The 21302-nt window shown below is 37.3% G+C and overlaps 5 protein-coding genes and 1 long non-coding RNA gene across 20 annotated transcripts; 3 read left to right on the forward strand and 3 right to left on the reverse strand.

Moving 5' to 3' along the window:
- Positions 1 to 320: 320 nt before the first annotated feature.
- On the forward strand, positions 321 to 2607 carry LOC120001081. Of its 10 annotated transcripts, none has more exons than XR_005468723.1 (6): positions 321 to 359; positions 473 to 842; positions 1149 to 1311; positions 1591 to 1650; positions 2152 to 2236; positions 2314 to 2607. It is a non-coding gene; the product is annotated as an uncharacterized LOC120001081 (long non-coding RNA). The 10 variants fall into 10 exon arrangements; XR_005468722.1 differs by having other exon boundaries at positions 339 to 375; XR_005468719.1 differs by lacking the exon at positions 321 to 359 and having other exon boundaries at positions 366 to 640; positions 730 to 842.
- Positions 2608 to 2855: 248 nt separating this feature from the next.
- LOC120000072 (F-box protein At5g49610-like) lies at positions 2856 to 4167 on the forward strand. The gene is made up of 2 exons (XM_038847939.1): positions 2856 to 3699; positions 3842 to 4167. Exons 1-2 carry the CDS (start codon positions 2856 to 2858, stop codon positions 4165 to 4167), a joined length of 1170 nt encoding a protein of 389 aa, XP_038703867.1.
- An 892-nt stretch (positions 4168 to 5059) lies between these two features.
- On the reverse strand, positions 5060 to 7771 carry LOC120000647 (equilibrative nucleotide transporter 3-like). 4 transcript variants are annotated; one of them, XM_038848772.1, is made up of 10 exons: positions 7644 to 7771; positions 7464 to 7529; positions 7258 to 7362; positions 6820 to 6975; positions 6575 to 6718; positions 6374 to 6479; positions 6048 to 6214; positions 5800 to 5960; positions 5400 to 5661; positions 5060 to 5314 (listed from the first exon to the last, which is right to left on the reverse strand). In XM_038848772.1, the coding sequence occupies exons 2-10, from the start codon at positions 7497 to 7499 to the stop codon at positions 5207 to 5209; spliced, it is 1245 nt and encodes a 414-aa protein (XP_038704700.1). In that variant the 5' UTR covers positions 7500 to 7529; positions 7644 to 7771; the 3' UTR covers positions 5060 to 5206. The 4 variants fall into 4 exon arrangements, with proteins under 4 accessions (XP_038704700.1, XP_038704699.1, XP_038704701.1 ...); XM_038848771.1 differs by having other exon boundaries at positions 7615 to 7756; XM_038848773.1 differs by lacking the exons at positions 7464 to 7529; positions 7644 to 7771 and having other exon boundaries at positions 6614 to 6718; positions 7258 to 7452.
- Positions 7680 to 11735, reverse strand: LOC120000649 (equilibrative nucleotide transporter 3-like). 3 transcript variants are annotated; one of them, XM_038848776.1, is made up of 11 exons: positions 11323 to 11501; positions 10921 to 10984; positions 10734 to 10838; positions 10330 to 10485; positions 10033 to 10176; positions 9830 to 9935; positions 8903 to 9078; positions 8675 to 8835; positions 8303 to 8561; positions 8109 to 8212; positions 7680 to 7810 (listed from the first exon to the last, which is right to left on the reverse strand). In XM_038848776.1, coding segments are annotated over exons 2-11 (1254 nt in total). In that variant the 5' UTR covers positions 10963 to 10984; positions 11323 to 11501; the 3' UTR covers positions 7680 to 7809. The 3 variants fall into 3 exon arrangements, with proteins under 3 accessions (XP_038704704.1, XP_038704703.1, XP_038704702.1); XM_038848775.1 differs by lacking the exon at positions 7680 to 7810 and adding an exon at positions 11550 to 11735 and having other exon boundaries at positions 7865 to 8212; positions 11323 to 11381; XM_038848774.1 differs by lacking the exon at positions 7680 to 7810 and adding an exon at positions 11510 to 11735 and having other exon boundaries at positions 7865 to 8212; positions 11323 to 11381.
- Positions 11736 to 11892: 157 nt separating this feature from the next.
- Positions 11893 to 14514, reverse strand: LOC120000650 (cytochrome b6-f complex iron-sulfur subunit, chloroplastic). The gene is made up of 5 exons (XM_038848778.1): positions 14357 to 14514; positions 14021 to 14262; positions 13456 to 13573; positions 12612 to 12794; positions 11893 to 12225 (listed from the first exon to the last, which is right to left on the reverse strand). Exons 1-5 carry the CDS (start codon positions 14393 to 14395, stop codon positions 12124 to 12126), a joined length of 684 nt encoding a protein of 227 aa, XP_038704706.1. The 5' UTR covers positions 14396 to 14514; the 3' UTR covers positions 11893 to 12123.
- A 4026-nt stretch (positions 14515 to 18540) lies between these two features.
- LOC120000779 (putative cyclin-D6-1) lies at positions 18541 to 20380 on the forward strand. The gene is made up of 6 exons (XM_038848901.1): positions 18541 to 18890; positions 18972 to 19052; positions 19143 to 19238; positions 19338 to 19539; positions 19631 to 19761; positions 19851 to 20380. The coding sequence occupies exons 1-6, from the start codon at positions 18714 to 18716 to the stop codon at positions 20118 to 20120; spliced, it is 957 nt and encodes a 318-aa protein (XP_038704829.1). The 5' UTR covers positions 18541 to 18713; the 3' UTR covers positions 20121 to 20380.
- Positions 20381 to 21302: the final 922 nt, after the last annotated feature.

Here is a 21302-nt window from a genome sequence, read left to right on the forward strand (position 1 = left end):
TTAGTATGATGTATTGGTTTCCTTGCGGCTTGCACAACATTGGACCTGTGCAGCACATGGGGCATATGTTGGGCCACAGTTGTAAAGACAAATATGGGCCCATCTCAAATAATTAAGTAATCAAGTAAACTGTAAAGCCCACACCTTTAAGCCCATTAGTTTAAACATCATCCGTATAACTCAGTCTATATCTTGTAATTGTCTAGACTGGCTTCTTGCCCGTTACAATATTCAGCCATCTCTGTACGTCTATCTATCTATCTATCTATCTATCTATCTATCTTCTATCTATAAAATTGTAAGTGTAGGCGTGATTTGGCGGCGAGTTCCCTCCTCATTTTGTACTCTCGCGTGTGGATGTATATATCTTCAAACGTACCGTTGGATTGCTTTCTTTCTTCTAATAGATGGCTATGATGGGCAGTTGCTTTTCATTTGTTTGTTTATATAGTTTTGTCTTTTTTGGTCCCAGTTTGTGCACGTGTCAACGCAAGGGTAGTAAACATCTGAAATCTGGTGCATGCACCTGCTTTTACTTCGCCTGAGGCCTTGCTTTTCTTGGGTTCATGCATGGGGATTGGAGTCTTGCTTTCTTCTCCCCTCCCAATACAACTCAGCGACCCATCGTTGATCTTCTTGGGTTCATCGTTCATCTTTGCAATTCTTTGCTCTTTTAATGTTGGGTGATTAGATCCACTCATCTGGTGCATTTCTGTGGTTTTTTCCCAGGTCATCGATTACATGGGCACATGCGAGCCTGATTTGACTCAGGCATATCTCGGATCTCCGTCGATTCTCCCGCGTTCCATGGAATTGCACCTTCGATTTCGTCCGTTGTCAAGGTTTCTTCTCACTCTTTAATTTCCTGATTTTTAAATTTTTGGGAATTAGATTTCATGTAAAGCTTACCGAAATCTCTGGATCTATTGGTTCTAAGGTTTGATTCTTTTGCTTTTCCATTTTTGTCTATTCATTGAGTTGGGTCAATTGAAGTGGTCATTTCTTATTATTCTCAATTCATATGACTGCAAACAGACCTTTCTCATTCGGTTAGTATTGCAACTTTGTCTTCCTAATTTCAGTAATTTTTCAACAATTTTTAAATCTAACAGTAAAAATTTAATAGTTTGTATACTTGGAATGGTTAGAAGTGAATAAGAGGAGTGAAGAAGGGTGCAACGCTACACTGATTTATGTAAACGATCTATTCAACTGAGTGAAGAAGGATTATTATCTGAAGAGAGTTATAATATAGCACTATCAATCATGCTCTTTCTATTTGTGAAGCAGAATACAGTCGGGAAAAGGAAGGTTAGCCTAACAGTTGAAAAACTCAATATCATGTGGTTGCAACTGTGAGTTCTTTAACTTGGTTTGTCTTAGGTGTGTTAAATCATCAGTTAACTTTAAATCATTATGTGATAATTCTTTGTTTCAAGTATTGGTTTTAATGGCCTTTGATCAAAGAGTCCTAAGACTTTGGAAGAACTTTTTTTCTACACTTTTTTGATGGTTTGGTCAATGGGATGTTTCAAGGCATGCATATTTGGTCATTTGAGTTCAGGCTTATGGTTCTCAAACTCTTCGCAGGTAAGGAGTAGAGCTCTAACTAATATCTCCAAAGATCATTATGCTTTGATGTTGGTGGTGGTAATGCTGTTGAAACTTAATTTCATTTAGATCTCATTTCTTGAATTTAGTTGTAAGCCAGTAATTAGGATGCTATTTCAGATGTATAGATTCATATGGTGTTCTTTTTTATTCTCCTTTTTGGTTTGTGTGAAGGTATGTGATTACCTTACCAATAAACACTCTTTTTTGTGGTTATTAATCACATTTTCTTTTCTCTCATATGTTTGTCGTTGGGTTCCATCTTTGTTCTTTATTGTTGATGTGCTTTTATTTTCCTTTGCAACGGTCATTGATGAAAATAGAAGCAAAAAATTTTAAAAATACTAAACTGGGTGATTTTTTCCTGCTTATTTTCTGCCACTTGATGCTGGTGATGGATTGTAGCAGTTATAGGTCAGGACATGTTGCCCAGTTATGGCATGAACTCAACAAATAAAATTACACAACAATTGGTCTATATTGATGCTCATGAACCCTTGATTTGATTTTCTGTTCTCTGTTTCTTTTGTGGTGCAACAGGAAACTCAGCAGCTTCTCATTCAACCAAGTGCGGCGTATCGGTTTCTCTCACATAATTGAATTATCATTTCCTTTGACATTTTAGGTTTGCCCTGTTCAATGTCTCGGTTTGTGTTTTATATTGAAGCTCTTACTTTGACGATGTCGTTCTTCAATTGACAGGGGGCTTGCGTGGAGGACTAGGTTAACTTTTCAATGGCCACTACAGGACACAACCGAATGCTTTGACCAATTTTCCAATTGACAAGGGGCTAGGATAAACTTCAATATAAGTTCCCTCTCTATTTGTTCTCTATTTCAAAGCGCATTTTGTGGTATTGTTTAAGTCTTCCATTTTTATTATTGTTATCCTTTACAAACTCTAAAGATTTTTCACCACGATTATTGTACAAGTACAAAGATAATGATATGTTATAAACAGAGTGGAATAAACTAAAGATATGAAGTTTACATGAATTATTATCCAACCATAACAATATAAGTCCCGCTGCAACGCGCGGGCACCGTAACTAGTATATATATATATATATATATGTCTGTTTATCTGAAAGTAATTTCTTCAAACTCTTTTATGTTGGTCTGATAAAATACGTGCTTGCACAGCATTGCACGGCATTGGTCGAATCCCAAAATCCGGTTAAGAGACGAGTCTGCAACGTCAAAATTAGGGTTTTGATTTTTCCCCTTTTTGCAAGTTGTCGTCCATGGACGAATCCATTGCATATTCAAGCTCTAACTGGAGTAGAAGAAGAGCGACCGAACGTTCATCAGTGCTTGTCAATCTCCCGGACAGTTTATTAGTGGAGATTCTGTGTAGACTTCCTCGCAAATCGGCTAATCGATGCAAGTCTGTCTGCAAACGATGGCTTTCTTTGATGTCTACTCCTTATTTTGAAAGTCAGTTCATGTTGATTCGAGAATATCCACCACCTCTTGCACTCTTAGTCCAATACGTTACTGGGAAACGCCGGCGTAAGAGAGGCCATTTAGTTGTTGTATCTGAGAATCCTGTTTTCGGTTCTTCTGGATTTTCTCTGAGTTTCGTTCCGTATTACCAAGGAGGTATAGACGATGCACTGTACGTTGTAAGATCATCACGGGACTTACTGCTTTGTGCGGGACGAAAAAGTAATCAGCCAATTTACTACATTTGCAATACTAAAGATCAGGACTGGATTCGCTTCACTCGTCCTCCTACTGGACGTAATCATGTCCGAGTTGGGTTTCTCTCTGATTCTGAAGAAGAATGTTGTTTGTCGTCGTCTATCAACTCTCAACGTAGGTACAAAGTGGTGCGTGTTCCTCAAGTGGAGGGTTGTTCTACCAAGTTGAATTTGGAGATATTTTCATCAGAGAATTGGAAATGGAGTCTAGTGGTTGTTCCGTTTCCACAAGGGTTTGATCTGAGCATCAAACCGAGGAATCGATTGCCCACGACCACCAATGTTGTGGCCTACAACGGATTGCTTCTCTGGTGGAGTATTGATCGCGGCATTGTTGGTTATGATCCTTACAATGTTGACAATCCTGAAAAAAGTTGGCTTATAGGTAAGCCCTTTGATATGATGATGGGGCATCTTTCCTCCTTTGGAACTTGCAGAGGCCGTCTACGGATATGCCAGATGGCCGTGCATCTATTCGGAACTACTAGATTGATGGTGTGGGAGCTAGACGACTTTGGTACATGTAGGTGGAGTTTTGAAGCATAATGTTCGAATGGATGAAATTGTGTCGGAAGAATCAAGTATAGCGGCATCTGCAAGGCGAATTATACCAGAAGAATTGAGAGTACTAGCTCTCCATCCACATGACTGGGATATACTGTATTTGGTTTACCCCCCATATGTTGTTTCATGCAATATGAGGAGGAAAACCTTGGAGGTGGTCTCTAGTGAATTTCCCCCTGGAAGCATCTATCATGATAATTACTCATCAGAGGCTTTTTCACTTGTTTTCCCTTACCCTCCAACCCCCATTCCTTTGCCCACACAGGAGTTCTTACACCGTCTCACCTAAATGTGTATGGGGGGGTTTGGAGCATGATGTTGGATTGCATGAAATGGGGTCAGCTTTCCACAAAATGGTCAACATGATAGGGATTTTCTGTATTTGCTCTTCCTTCATATTTTGTGTCATGTAATGGGGAGAAGAAAAAACTTGGATGTGGTATCTACAGAGAATTCCCCCTAGTGGAACCTTTCCTCGTATTACAGAGCAGAGGCCTTCTCCAACCCCCATGTCTCCCTTAAAATTTCTTTCACTATATTCACTCTGTATTTATGACTAGTGTTCCATTTCTTGTCCTTATGGACTCGTAGGGCTGTGCACGGTCCAGTTAATCGGACTGTGGAGACCAAACCGTCATCAATCCGGAAATTATGGATTTGTATTTTCTGAAATCAAAACCAATCCAAAACCATCAAAACCCGTTACTACGGTTAACCGACTAACCGGTTCGGTTTCGGTCCCGTTAAGGTTTTTCGTAAAATATCTATTTTGTAAGCAAATCTTAAAGGATTGATAAAAATGTTTCAAAAAAAAATCTCAAGGAATGATATATATTATATTAATATTTCATACTTAATCACTTAATCTAATGGTACATAACATTAGTAATTATATATTATATCTCAATGGTCCATATTTAAAGACATTATAGTATTAAATATTATATATTATATATACCGGTCCGGTCCGGTTAACCGGTGATTAAAAAATTTCAAATCATATCCGGACCAACTTAACTCGGTTGGTTTCGGTTTTTGAAACCGTTTGACCAATCTCGGTCAACTAACCGATCCAAACCGGACCGACCGATCCGATTACCAGTTTTGGTCCGGTTTTCGGTTTCATTTGCACAGCCTATGGAGGCCTGTGAATGGGACATCTGCCTTTTGAAGTTCAAACATTCAAGATAAGCGTTCCCATTTTGCCAACTAGAACAAATTACTATATTCTTATTTCATGGTTACAATATGGGGGTATTGGGCCCAAACAGACGGGCTTGGGCTTTAAAATGAAATAATTTATTCGGCCTTAGAAGGACTTGTACAATTCACCCGACTTTGTCGATCAGCCAAAACCAATCAAGAACAACCCCAGCACAAATGCCCGATATCAGAAACAACACGAGCAAATTTCCCAGCGCATTTTGTTCCGGACCCTGCGAAGGACACAGATTAGTATATCCATATAATCAGACACAATATCTTGTAGATACTACTTTTCTCTCATAGTGTTCAACTAACCGTGTAACCTTTGGGTGCAGAAGTGAAGACACAAACAGTGAGGTAACCATTAGTTAACCCCAAGAAGGATGTTAGCAATATCATCCAGCCTTGATAACCATACTTGGCTGTGAAGTAGAATGCTGGTATGAACAAGAAGAGGCGCGATATAGTAGCTATCACGAGACCCTTTCGTGACTCCATATTCAAGAATTTCAGGAGTGGAATATATCTCCCAACAAAATCGAACACATTATAAGCCGATATCAAAACAAGTACATACCTGAAATATATATATATGTATATAACCATATTTCAGTATATCAAAACAAACAAATGCAGAAATGCTCGAAGTCGGGAAAATTGTCTTTAAACTAATGTTTTTGAGTTTACTAAGTGGATTATTCCGCCTAAAACTCACCATGTACCCAAGCTGTGTGATCCAGTATCCTCGTATAAGAATCCTGGAACTATGAAAAGTGTAAGCATGTATATTAGAAAAATATTGACTGCATAATCGAAGTTATGTTTTAATAGTTCCTTGTTGTTCCGTCGCTCCATTTGTACTCCATTTTCCTCAACCTGTGCAGAAATTGTAGAGCCTTACATGGATTGTACTATGAAGAGAACTTCATATATAATCAGAAGAAAAAAGAACGTTGCCCATACTGTTAATGTTTGTATGCCACCTGCAGCGAGGTCAGCTGATACAGTTTTGGATCCTTCAGAGGCCGCCTTTAAACGGTAGTACTTCACAATTGGTAGTTTTGGAAAGGCGTAGGCATAGAGAAAAACACAAAGAAGCTCAAAAAATGCAGAGATTGCAAAGAACATAACTGTGGTGAAAGTAGAAGCTGTTAGACTTACTAATAAAGTAGCAGAGATAAACAGGAAGGAATCGATTTGTAACACATATTTGGATGAACGTTTATATATGCAAAAGGGTCATTGATGGGACAAAAGAATAATAAAAAACCGAAAGGGATTGAACATACTGGCTCCCTTGCGAAGTCCATTCTTAGAGTTCTCGAATGCAGCTTTTGTTATTATCCTCAAAGCAGAAATTATGACTCCTGATGCAGCCATACCAGCCGAGAAGGACTGAAAAAGTAACAATAAAAAAGTGAAGTTTAATTTTCAAAACCAGATCACCATGTCAGATACATATGCTGCCAACAGAAATTATGAATACCAACTTGAATGAAATCAGGCTGCATGAAGGAAAGATCTCCAACCATTCCACCTTCCACATGAGCACTAGCAACTCCAAAAGAACTACTAATGATGCAAATTCCAATGAAACTTCCGATGCCTCCTTTCCCGGATGTAGCTAAATCCAGCTATGCCAACATGTAGGAAAAAAAAATCATAAGATTAATGAAGTAGTGAATAGAATACTAATCATATGCATCAATGATGGTAGATGAGAAAGAATACTCACCGCTAAAAGCAAAAGAGAACCCACGAAAAATATAGTAAATCCAACAAGGACCCGCCTTCTAGTATTGATTTTGGCCTCGTTATACGAAAGTATTATGAGTGATATGAGAGAAAATGGCATATATGCAACAGTAAGGACCCTTGAGGGGTGGTATTTCTGCACAAGAAAAGGAAAAATTTGCAAGTTACTCTGTGTATAAACTATGCAGTGATAGAGACAACGACAAGAGATGTTTTTTTTTTGGGTTAGTTTTGGCATCCAAACATAGAAATGCGCCAGAGACTCCCTGGATGAAGATCTCCTCACCAAACAGGGGATTTTTTTTTTCTTTTAGTTTGCAGAAGATCTCCAAAACTATGGTGGTGCTTTTGTGATCATGAGAGCACTTCCAAAACTTGAAAAAGTAAGAAATTTCACAAACCAGGGATAAACAAATACCGGGAACAAGTGAAGGTAGTAATCTTGTATAGTCAAAATGCAGTTAAATGCCAAGAGACACCCAGTTCCGAGAAGCCAAGAAACTACCATTGCCACATTCTTGCCCTGCAATGACATACGACAGCAATTTGCATTGCATTGACCTTTCAACAAACAGTTTTTTTTATAGAACATAAGATCATAATGTTCTAATTACACCCGTCAACCTTAGAAGGAGCCATGCTTTGATCGAGAGCTTCCATGACCACAACAGAGTTTCCTTTCAACAACTCCTGCAAAAGCACTGAGAAATTAGAGTTGATTCAATAGCATTGAAGCTACGGTCGTATATATATTGCTTCCTTGTGCTTTATTAACCTCTTTATTCACGTTGCTCCCTTGCTAATCTTTTCACTGAAATCCAAATGCAAGGCTGTTCCAAATTTTCCTGCTCAATGGAGTTATGCCAAGTTGCAGTAGCAGACATTGTTGCCACTTTAAAAATCGTGATTGCTGAGCTGTTATTTTCATAAATTAAGATGTAACTGACAAAACCAAGATTTTTTTTTTGTTTCTGCCAAGAAAAGAAAGAAGAATCAAAGATTGCACGTGTGGTAAAGTTGTTTAGTTTTTTTTTTTTTTTTATAAATTGTTGTCCTTTCAGTATTTTTTTGGCGTTAAATCAAACTTACTGAAACTGTTATAACTGCTTCAGAAAATAGAAAAACACACGTGGGGTGGATCTCTATAATTTTGAAATCATGATGCCATTGAAGAGTACTGGAATAAGAATTAAATCTTCATTTTCTGAATATAAAATATATTTTACTGAAAAGTCAGTCGGCTCAGGTTCAGGCAAAATAAAAGTTCACCATCCTTTGCCAATAAGCCACAGCCAGTCAAGTGTGACTCCAGCAAAAATGCCCCCGATGAGAAACAAAACAAGCAAATCCCCCAATGCGTTTTGCTCTGGTCCCTAGAAAGGAAAGAAAAATACACTAATTTTATACTCCATCAAAAAATTAAAATCTTCATTTCAACTGTTTTACAGGGAACTACTACTGACCTTGTAACCCTTCGGTGCAGTAGTGACGACGCAGACAGTGAGGTAACCATTAGTTAATCCTAAGAAGGATGTTAGCAATATCATCCAGCCTTGATCCCCATACTTGGCAGTGAAAAAAAATGCCGGTATGAATAAGCAGCAGGATAGAATAGCCATCATAAGACCTGTTCGCGACTCCAACTTCAAGAATTTCAGGAGTGGAATATATCTCCCAATAAGATCGCATACATTATACATTGCTATCAGAACAAGAGCATACCTGGAAAACGGAATCAGTATCAGAAAACTGAACAAGCAGAAGAATTAAAGCTCTCCAGTGGCGGTCAAATTTGACTCGAGTAAATTCCACTGCACTATTTGCTTAAAACTTACCATGTACCCAGACTGTGTGATCCTGTATCTTCGGATAAAAATCCCGGAAATATAGACAGTGTCAGGGAGTATATCAGAAATAGATCAAGTGCATAGTCAATGTTCTGATATAATAACTCTTTGTTGCTCAAGCGCTCCAGATGCTTTGAATCTTCCTCTGCCTGGAAAAATTATATCATCATCCAAAGGTTGAATCATGAGTTGTCAGAAATAGAAAGTTTGTCATACCTCTTGCTGGGGCAATGTTTGTATGCCACCAGCAGCAAGGTCAGCTGATACAGTCTTTGATCCTTCTGTGGCTGCCTTTGAGCGGTAGTACTTCACTATTGCTAGTTTTGGGAAGGCATGCGCATAGAGAAGAACACAAAGAAGCTTGAAAAACATAGATATTGCAAAGAACAGAACTGCAATGGAAACTATAAATTAGTCTTTCTGAGTAATTCTAAACGTATTCTAAGGAGAAGCAGAACTTTCCAATGAATTTGGGGAGTGCAGACCCCATCACAGAATGGCAGCATAATGCTCCTTTTGGATTAAGACAATTTCTGCTTAGCAACTTCATACAACACGATAACATGCTCATAAAACTTTTTAATGTCTGTAAAAGATGGGAAGTGGTGTTAAAAACATAAAGATAGACTCGATCTAGTGAAAACTATCATTAATGTTTGATACGTGTATGGTTTAACCAGAATAGTGCCGTTAATTTATGATTAAATATGTCATTCGCTAGTTAATGCTATCATTCATGTAACATTCTAGATAGATTTTTATTTTAAGAGAACAAGGATATAAAGGAGATGCATATAAAACAGAAGTCTTAAAAAGAATTAAAAGACGTTAAAAGCATCCCCAAACCTAAAAGTCACGGCTCCAAAAAAAACTAAAAGTCAGGAGGGGAACCCACAATATACAAGTCCATGTAAGGCAGAAAGCATAAAACAGAGAGACATTGGTAAACATGGAATATAATGGATCAACAACTTTGCTCATGTATACAGCGATAATAGAGCATTGATGGAATTTTATCACCTCCGAAACTATCATTAGAAGTTTCAAGCACAGCAGATAGCATTAATTTGTTCTACGAAAAAAAGAGATAGAGGCATTGATTATATGTCTACGGGAAAAACGAAATTAAGGGACTGAACTTACTGGCTCCCTTACGAAGTCCATCCTTAGAATTCTCAAATGCTGCTTTTGTAATTAACCTCAAAGCAGAGGTCAGAGCACCTGATGCAGCCAAACCAGCAAAGAAAGACTGACCAACCAAAAAAAGAAGAAGAAAATTCACTTGATTAAACCTGATCAGATGTGTAAATATGCATCAAAAGTCTGGAAAATGTGCTGCTACTAACTTGAACAAATTCAGGCTGCATATAAGAGAGATCTCCAACCATTCCACCCTGAACATGAGCATCTGCAACTCCAAAAGCGCCACTAATGGCACAAATTCCAATAAAAGTTCCAAGGCCACCTTTGCCAGACGTAGCTAAATCCAACTGCGTCAATACATGGAAAAGTAACAAACAAATAAATAAACCGTTGCCAGGGTTTATAAATTTCCATTTATATCAATGAAAAATGCAAATAAAATCTGCTCTAATCCAGGAGTATTTGGTAAATTAAAATACCAGGTTACAAAGAATACTCACAACTAAAACCAAAAGAGAACTTATGAAGAATAAAGCATATCCATATAGGTTACGCTTTCTTGTATTAATTTTTGCCTCGTGATATGCAAGTATTGCAAGTGTTCCAAGAGCAAATGGCTGATACACAAGTGTGAGGATCCTTGAGGGGTGGTATTTCTGCACAAAGAAAACAAAACTTTATGAAAGCTATTATTTAAGCTATTGAAAAGGTACAAGGCTTTAATACCCAACTGAGGTTAAAAATGTCTCTTTATTCCGATTGACAAAACCAATAAATTCAAGAATATAACCTTAAAGGAAATTAAGGATCAAGAATCATAAAAAAAATCTGAATTTGAAGGTGCTAAATCCATAAGAACATCTCCAGCAGCTAAAGGTTACATATACCAGTAGATGGGAAGTACCGGGAACAAGTCACCGTAGTAATCTTCTATTGTCAACATACTGTTCCATGGAAATAGGCACCCGTTTCCAAGGAGCCAACAAACTGCAATTGCAGCATATTTTCCCTGTTACGACAGCAAATTTACATCAGAAAGATCTTCAAAATGAACAGGTTATATAAATAATTCAGATGTTCCAATTATACACCTCAACCCTAGCAGGAACCCGTCTTTCATCAATGGTTTCCATTAAAGCTACCTTTTAACAGCTCCTACAAAAGCATCCAGAAGTTAGCATCACAGTACACCAAGTGCCTCATTGTGATCCAAATTCTTTCGGCAAACACGATTAATAGAAAGATATACAAAAGCATGCAGCGACTAGTAGTGCTGAAGAAAGTTCTCCAGAGAATTCTCTCTGGAATTACGTTTGGGTTCACACAGATATCCATAAGAGTCACAACCCTCTAAACATTCCAATTCATAATCAATTCCATTTACTTCACATACTTCAGCTACCCAACAGTCATAATTGTGCACAAACCAAAGAGACGAACACGAAGATACAACTTAAGGGCACATAAAACAGAGATGAAGTGAAAAAAATTACCTTTTATGGACAGATTCTTGGACCTCCATTCGAATTTGGAATCTCTGTGGGGAACATCTCTTTCCAACAATACGTTAAGGAAAAAGATATAAAAAGATAAAATAAATTTAGAGAGATATTTACAGATACTGTAAAAAAAAAAAAAAAAAAAATCAATTCAAAGAGTCGCGATTATATCGTTGCTCACGTTCTTATCCGGGCGACGAGAAATGAATAATAAGAGATACGATCCCGTGTTTCGTTACAAGATCAAATCAAATCCTCTTGGGCTGTTCTTCCTTTAACACTTCTGCTACAGGATTAACAATTTTGGCTGGATATTTCCAAACATATTTCACGGCGGAATCTCCGAAAGGTCCCAACTGCCAGTCTCGGTGTGAGTAAAAGATAATACGACATCGTTTCCTTTTTTACTTTTCTTCTCGTTCGCTTTTTCTAATAAAGCGCTTCTAATTATTGCCTTCGAAAAATTTTTTAAAAAAAATAGCAGTTGATCTTCTTATTAGTATGCTCTTTGAAGTTTTCGAAGAGAAGAATCCTAAACCCACCAACGGCCATCACACAAATTGCAGTTTCAATAGAGATTAGAGGCCATATAGATGACTTTCTGAATCTTGAGTACCAACAAACGAAGTACAGATTGTCTGTCATTTCCACATGATTTGTCTCCTATTATCTTATGAAACAATTTTACAAGGCACTGCTCCATGAAACAGAATGTTTACACAATGTTGCAAAACAGAAATCCATTATCCATTACATGAATTGGAAAACAGGGCGGAATGAGGTGAAGCAGGTTGTTTAAGACCACCATGGTTCCTCGCCGGTTCTGAAATCAGTCTCAACCCATGGAACAAACACTACCTTCCCATCATCTATATCAGCATGAGCTAAAGCCAACGACTGTTACAGAAAGTAAAACTAAAGTTAGCTAATGTTGCCAACAAGCAGGAGAAAAACACACTTATGGAGAAAGTAATCATAATATGCTGCATTTGACTTCCAAGAACTTTTGGAGGCGTAATCAGGAATCCCAATTCGCGAGTCCTGTGTTCTCATATGTTTGGATATGATATCTAGTTGGCAGTGCATGAAGGATGCTGTGAAAACATCTCCATTTAATCTTATATGGCTTAGTAGTCAGTGGAGAACTTAAATCTCACGCTTGCTTGGGTCATGTAACTTTTAGGACAGTAAGCATTCCTCTTTATTCTTTTGTCCTTGTAGATTGCTCTCGGTCTAGCAATAATAGACAACCAGGAAAAGGATAAAAGTTTCAGCTAACTTACCAGAGGCGCAGGTCCTCTTACAACTCTTCCTTGATCATTGTACTGGGATCCATGGCAGGGACAGATGAATTTTTTCTCTGCTGTGTTGAATGGCACAACACAACCAAGGTGAGTGCAGACAGCATTAATTCCATAAGTAGCCAGAGTTCTGTCTTTCTCCACAACAAGATAAGTGGGGTCTCCCTGAAATCCATAAACAAAATTCCGATTATTTTACACTTGCAAAAGAAACATGAATTTGATTACTCTGGAATGTCTGAGCATGCGGAGAGAAATAGTGTGCAGATAGGACTTCTGCTAAGACCATAATTGACTCTAAAACATGCATTTCATTTTATACACAGTAATAATACATTATAGTTTTTAACTTATATTTCAGTATTCCAGATGAGATATTAATGGTTTTATCCAAGATATAGCAATGACAGTATCTATAAAGCATCACCACACTATTACGTCGAAAATTTTCCAAGGAAAACAAATTTTAATGCAGCATCTTGAAATGGCAAACTGATGGGCATGGAAACCAGATATTTCTTGATGGGATAGTTTCAAAAACAAAGTCTTTCTTTGATGAATTTGTGAGAAATGGTAACAGCTTTCCCCAGAGGTTCAAATGTAAAACTTCTCAAACTTACTACTTGATTGTTAAAATCATTAATATAGCAACTCAGAAAAGGTGGTTGCACGAAATTATCAACTTAAATAGTAAATACTTATATGATTGTCATTTAAAGCATCTTAATTTATTTTAAAAAAAAAAAAAAAAACTTTCCAAGAAAACATTATTCTAGTAATGCAATTAGGCTAGCAAGATATCATTAATGAATAATGACTATGGTACCTTTAATCCTTGTGTGAGAGTTCGATCTCCAGGGCCATGGGTCTTAAGCCATTCAGATGCAATGACATCATTACCAACGGCATCTTTGGCAACAGTACCACCAGCACCACCACCACTCCTGTTATTCGTAACTTTTAACATTAGCATTAAGGCAAAATTTTGCACCTCACAAACCCAAAATTACCACTAAAACCATACAAGTACAGAAGCTACGAACTCGACAATCAATCCATACAGGCTAACAAAGATTGAGAGATGAGGAGGTCAACATATCAGCATCAAAAATGGTACCAAATTAATAAATTATGAAAATAACTCGTTAAGAATAACTCCATCCTGTGTTTCCCATTTTTCCTTTGTTCTCCTAATACATCCCAACAAAATTACAGACTTTCAAATATACATAGAAACGTATCTGATTAAAGTGAAATTTTTCTCTTGCGCTTTTTGTCAAACAAGTGATGATCAAACCAACAAGGTGAGCAACATCAACTACTAAGTCAAATCATCCAGGTAAAAGGAAGGGGAGAATATTAGTAAGAATATAAAAGTGATTGAAGCTTACCCGGGTGGGACAAAGAAGGAAGCATAGGGAACCAACATGCCAGCAGTAGGAAGTGAGATAGCTCCCAATAGAAGCAGATTCAAGAGCTGTCTCTTTTCCATGTCAGGTACTCTATCATCGGCAATGCTCGTAGCCTGGCACGTGATTCTCATCGCTTTCTCCTTCCTCACCACATGAATCCTCGATGGCTTAGCAAGAAAAGTAATTGATGGGTTGAACATGCCACTCTTGCTCGAACATAGCTGCAAAGAAAACGCATACCAAATTGAATCTCTAAAAAGCAAGTCCTCTCCGGTTTCAAGTATTCAGTACTGTTTATGAAATTAAGAAATTCACCTGTGACGGGGTTGCAGAAGAAAGAGTAGAGGAAGCCATGGTTGAGAATTCTTGAGAGAAATTAGAGTTGTTTTATTAGTTGATACTGGTACGGTGGCCATGTTTATCTGCAAATATGGTGAAAAAGAAGCGAGTGCGCAACGACCACAAACGCAAAGTAGATAAGGCGTGTGGCCACATAGCCACATGTCTAAGATCATTCAACAAGTGCGGGGGATCCCGATTTTTGGGCCTAGTTTGAATGGCCCGAAAGGTAGATATCTTTATCTGGGCCTACTTTAGAGTACGGAATATCTGCCCATTAGGAACCTTCAAACATGGGCTTGAAGTCTGCAAGACCATGGAAATTTTCCAAACTTCGTGCCGGCCCATTTGTAATTATCTTTGATTCGGCATGGAGAACCCAACAAGTAGAGTGAAACAAATGGAACGAAAAGTACCGGGTTGGGAATTATTGGAACCAACAGGAAAACTGATCCGTCTCGCTCTCACTGTGTGCTGGCTGGCTGACAGTGCTACGACAGCGTTTTCAACTTCTACTAAAGAAGCCAAGTAATCATTGTGTTAGCTGCATGGGGGGAATGGCGTGAAACTTACACTTATCATCACGTGACTGCGCGTGGGTAATTTCTCTGCACTTTAAAATTGTGAGTCCAAGCGTGGAAAGCCCCTTCAGTTCCTCCCACAAATTAAGTCTATCCTTAATCCTTCATAGATAGTGGAGTATTTTTTTTGGTCTAAATTAATGTTAATCTTGTTAAATGCACTTAATTAACGATTTTATCGCAAGGGGGGAGAGAGAAAAGTAAAAGGGGTAGTTGGTCTTCCGAATAAAAATAGATTTTCTTTAGTCTTTCTCTTGCACCAATACAGAGAGAGGGTAATATTCCATTGTTTTCGTCAAAGAAAGAATAAGATACCGAGCAAGAAAAGCAAATTAAAGGAAGAAAATGAAAGGTTAATGGGAGTATGGTAAATAATTAATCATAATCTTACCCCCTATAAAAGTTGATTAATCATGAATGGATGAAGAGACTGTGGGTGCGTGAGAATATGAGATGGAGCAAACTTGAAGCAACCCAAAAAAAAAGGTACAATATTCGAAGTGATGAAAGTTACTTGGTTTCTTTTGATATTTACATTTTTGGTCTCACATCTCAACCCTAATTTTATAACTATATAATTATAAGGTGTTTCTGTCTTCAATAAGTGAAACTCATCTCAGCTAGAGAATGATTAAGTATTCTCTCATACAAACGAAATTTAAACAATTGATAATGGAATCCTATGGGGTCACACTATAAAAAATTTTAAATACGAATGATCTAACTGTAATATTTCTTAAACAATATCGGGGCAAATTATAGAATTGGTGGAAATTGGAATTTGAAACTCGGATCGTTAGATCAACACATATCAATTTTTCACATGACCGTTTATTTACACTCATTAAATATTGTTGGCACCAAAAAATGATTTGGAAAAAAAATATGAGGAAACCAATTAATGGTACATTATATGATCCATACGTACCGGAAAAGGGCACTAAAGCTGTGCTAGGAGCTTTCATAGGCAGCTTGTGTATAACAGAAGGGACTACTAAAACTCGACAAAGGCATCAAGGCAGCCCACTAATAATTGGATTGTCGTCCAATTATTGTTTGTCCCAGACTAATTATCAAGTTAGTGGACCTAACTTTTTGCATTATTACTAGTACATGTCCATTTCTTGTAATCATTATGTTTTCTCTCTAATGGCATTCTCGACCCTGGTCAAGGTCAAGCCCTTTGACCAAACCTCGCAATCCTGACCATCCAACCCCGATATCATCATTACCTCATTGTGGACATATACGGTCGTTATGTTGCCTTATATTGCACTAACTCGGCCTTTCTTTCGGTGATCTTGAACATGCATACATGCAAACAATAGAGAAGGCCAGGCGTAATACAGCGGTTGGATGATTGCATCCATGGAAGCAAACCCATGATAAAAGTATTAAAGTTAGGGCAAAAAGGAAGTTGCTCCATGTGGGTTTTCAACCATTTGAAGACATTATGAGTCAAAATCTTGAATGGATTTTGGTGTGCAAAATTTCAAAAGTAGGTGCACTGGTTAGTTATGTGGGGTTCTTTTTCACTTAACAATGTCCATATGTCTAATTATTTGGCTTTTGGAGTAAGCACTTACGGCTTGTGTTCCCATTAGGATTTAATGGTGCTAGAAAAAGGGACCATGATTTGATATATATATATATATATATATATATATATATATATATAAGGTTTTAAAAGACAAAAGAGTGAATATTCTAGGTATTTTGTTTAAAAAGTTCCGTAAGTCTGCTTTCGTGCCTGTCCTTCTATTTACTAATTAAACACCGATTAGTTTCTTATTAATGTACTTGTGAAATCAAAGTCCTCTTTACATAATCTGCTCGGCTTTCGCATGACAACATGGGTGCACGTATGCATGCTTATGCATGGTATAGCCATCCTGCACTATGCATACAGTGATTGAATACTGTTTACTAGCTTAAGTAACAAGCCAGGACTAGAGGGTGATAGATTGATAGTAGAGTGATTCTCTTTGAGACCAAACTGTATGGATTCGAAAGATTTTGAGTTTCGTTTTGATTGGGCTTTGGCCAACTTATCATGCCATGGGGTGAGAAACTTCTGTGAGTGGGGGTCTGATTGTCCGAGTTTATAGCCATTCAGATGTTTAAAAGGGCAAGCTTATATGATGACATTTTCAATAAAAAAAAATCAAACTAACAAGCAATATATATGTAATGCGCTTCATGCACATCTATGCATGAATCATGAATGCTTGAGCAGAAAATATACAAGAGGGTCTTAATATATACGTACGCCCTTTATTTCTGGTCAATAGTGATATAGAAAAGCTAACTCCCTGGCCACTTAATTCAACTCTTGGCATTTTCTTCTTAGAGTTCGATCATAACACGTCATAAATAAACAACTCACGTAATTAATCCAAGTCTTATTTGATGTTTAAATTACGTGTTAGCGTGCAAATTAGTGCAGTTGTTTTGTCTTCTCCATAGGCTTTTTCATTTGTAAGAAAAGAAAACTCTCATTCACTACAAGGTCAAAGCGCCAAGCTGTCATCCCTGTCTTGACACACACACACACACACATATATAGAGAGAGAGAGAGAGAGACTGTATATAGACTCCAGATTGCAGCGTGATGTTTGGGACGTCCTTTAAAAATAGTGTTGGGAATGAAATTCCCTTGGAGTGGTTATATGGTTTGGTGTGTAAAGAGGCAACGTTTTCAAAAACTTGTCATTGTCCTCGTATTTTATTGCTTGTTTGATGAATAATATATTGTAGGTGGATGATATATTATTAGCATTACTGGGATTTGGGGATAATCGAGGGTGACAGTCCAATAAGTATCCAGAAATGTGTTTATCCTTGTTTTGGTGACACTGAGAGTTCATCATATCAATATCACAGGTGATAGGTGGCAATGTTGAAGGTGATAATGAGAATTAATGGTATCAACAATTTATTGATAGCTATATGGATTTTTTATGGATGAACCGAAAAGGAAAACACCTTACACTCAAAAGAGTGTTCTGTTTGAAATAATATAAGAGCATTCGCTTTGGAGTATCTATTTCAATTTTCAACTACTTGGCGATATTCTAGTTAGTTATATCTCCGGACTTAGGACCTATGTTATCTGAGGTTGAGAGTTCGAATCAATTAGTTTGGATATTTCTTTGTAAAATTCTGATTCCGTGAACTTCTCCCACTTTCGGGCCTCTATCCTTGGTTTTGACCCAGTCTTACTTGTTATCAACATGACACGAACTGTTATGAGATTCAAAGTTATCACCCACCTAATTGTTCGAAAGATATGTTGGACTTAGTGATTCCTAGATTTAAAAAAAATGTTTATTTCTACCTTATTCACGCCTCTATAGTTAGTTGATAAAAAAACTTGCAATAATCATTTTCAAGCGAAATTACACTTCTAATATGCAACTCGCAAAAGTTCCTTGGAATATTAGGAAAAGGTCAAAAGCAACTACTTTGACATTAATTCTTAGAATTTTATTAAGAAAAATAGAGCAGTAACAGCTCTGGTCCCATTGACCGGAAACCTTGCCCACACTAACCAGTTCTCATCCTTCCCAGAGCAAATGTCAATGTATCATTACACTATAAAGAACGCCAGCGAACTTCACAAGGAGTGTAGTTCAAGTCTTCACCACCTTTAACATTTCACTCTCCCTCTCTCTCTAGATCTCTCAGCTTTACCTATTCAAACAATATCCTTTGTGCTCTATCTTCAACACTAGTACTGAAACCTTCAAACAATGGAGTTGGATCTTGAAAACCCAGTAACCAGTTTCAACGATGAAGATTCCAACACACTTCTTTCGCTCTTCCTCATTGAACCTGACCATATGCTCACTGATGACTACTCTAAGATGCTTAAAGCCAGAGATTTTGATGTCTCTGTTAGACGAGAAGGCATTTCTTCAATCTTGCAGGTAAAGAAAAAAAGATATCAATACATTCACACAAGATTAAGGATTCTATCTTGAATTAAGTGAATCTGATTTGTCATTCAGATTTCATGCAACTTTGATCCGTTCTTATCGTATCTGGCTGTGAATTACCTCGATCGGTTTCTATCAAGCCAAGGAATCCCGGTAAAGAAACTTCGTCTTTTTTAAGAAGAAAATGGTAGCTTGGATTGTTTTGAGATCTGACTGAAACCTTCACATAATTTGTAATTGCAGCAACCGAAGCCATGGGCCATTAAGCTTCTTTCAATCGCCTGTGTTTCTCTTGCTGCGAAGATGAGGAAAACAGAGCTCACCTTCACTGACATTCAGGTACTATATATATGTTAGGACTAAATGGTCTATTAATCTTCTTCTAATGCAGATCATTGTTCGAGCCCTTTTAGGCACTGAATTGAATCTCTGGTACAGGGTGTTGGTGGTTTCATATTTGACCCGCAATCGATAAAAAGAATGGAGTTTCTCGTCCTTGGAGCTCTAAAATGGCGGATGCGCTCAATCACTCCCTTCGCTTTCATTTCTTACTTCATTTCTCTATTCAACATAAAAGACCCACCATTGATGCACACTCTTAGAGCTCAATCCATCAACATCATCCTCAAAGCTCAACACGGTAATGAAATACCCAGATTGGCATTTTTACAAGCACATTGCGAACCTAAAGATCGAAAAGCTGATTTATGCTTTGATTTGATTGTGAATAGATATTCAGCTTTTAGAGTTCAAGCCATCTATAATTGCTGTATCAGCACTACTCTCTGCTTCTCATGAACTATTTCCCTCCCAGTACGCATGCCTTAGAAATGCAATTCTTCCCTGTTCATATGTAAACAAGGTAAGTTCATCGTTTCGCTTGGCTTATTAAGGCACAATTTGTTCTTTTTTTTTGTTCTTTTAGTAACGTGTGTGGCGGTTCTGTCGCAGGAAAGCATGCAACAATGCTTCAATGTGATGCAGGAAATCGCCATTGATGGATATGAGACAGTGTTTGATGAGATGTCAAGCTCGGATACACCAGTCAATGTGCTTGACCGGCATTTTTCGGGCTCTGTAAGTGAAAAGACCAATGGCACTACCACCACCGCTAGTAGTTCTTCATTAAGGACAGAGAGAGATATCAAGAGGAGGAAAATCAATGGTCATTGTAACAATAACAATCAGACGGTCCAGATTTCGCAGGTCCAACATTGCTGATGAGACTGAATCAGAGAACAGTTCATCGCTAGTACATTTGAAAGTGACTCCAGCTGCTTCAGATAAAACAGAGAGAAAAAATAGAGAGAGAGAGAAAAGGAGTGATCAGTGATGGGTTGGAAAGAAGTTGATATTTCAGAGAGAAAATCAGCTACTGTCATAAAATCTTTAAGTACGGGCCATTGAAAACAAAATGGTGATAACTGATGAGTGGATTATTATAAGATAAGAATAATAATATTTTTTTTTGTTTTTGCTCTTTTTGTTATTATGTTTTGAGACCAAACAAAGACAAAACATGACTTTGAATCTTTGATATGTAGGGTTGAAATTTGTGGTATCTGTTTTGGTCCCTATCGTCTAGTGTCTCTTAGTTTCTGGCAAGGGAATAATAATAATTATTTATGAATAAAAATAATAAATAAAGAAAAATATTAAAATAAGTTAATATGGGAAAATGTGATAAATTGCATATTCTTTCTTTCTTTTGTTCTTTTGGCTTTTATAGTCAAAAGAGGGAAACTAATGGGTTAAATTTACGGTCTTACCCTCCTGAACAATATTTTCCTATACATGGCTATGTACCACTGCCTCATAGATTGCTATCATAATGCTTGGGCTTAAAGCGGCTAAGAAATGGTATAAAGTCATAAAGACAACCGCAAAAAGGGTTGCTTCTTCTCGATTTATTAAAGTTATGGGAACCTTTGTGTTAAGTGGTGTTGTTGGTATTTGATAACAACTTAACCGTTTAGGTGATAGTTAATTAGTTGATGAATCTCTTTAGGGTCAACTTAGATAGTTTAGTTTTCCTATACAATACTATGTAGTTAGGAGAGGTAAAATTCTATCTAGTTCGGATGAACGAATTTGTCTAATTTGGAATAAACCAAATTTGAACATAAGTTATATGTTTGAAATTCAAATCTAAATACAAATTTTTTGTCAAGTTTAAAAACCGGGTCCGAGTCCAAATACATAAATCTTGTCCAATTTACTTATCTGGGTCCTAACTCGGATTAGGTTATTATCCGATTTACTTGTCCGGATTTAAATCAATCCGAATTAGGGTCCAGACATGTAAATATTTTATAAACAAGTGTTGTTGTCCGACCTGAAGCAGTTTTTTTTGCCACCTCTAGTTGTAATCACGCATCGGGTTTTGACCCAATTTATCTTGTA

The sequence above is a fragment of the Tripterygium wilfordii genome, chromosome 6, assembly GCF_013401445.1.
Source record: "Tripterygium wilfordii isolate XIE 37 chromosome 6, ASM1340144v1, whole genome shotgun sequence".
Lineage (NCBI taxonomy): Eukaryota > Viridiplantae > Streptophyta > Magnoliopsida > Celastrales > Celastraceae > Tripterygium > Tripterygium wilfordii.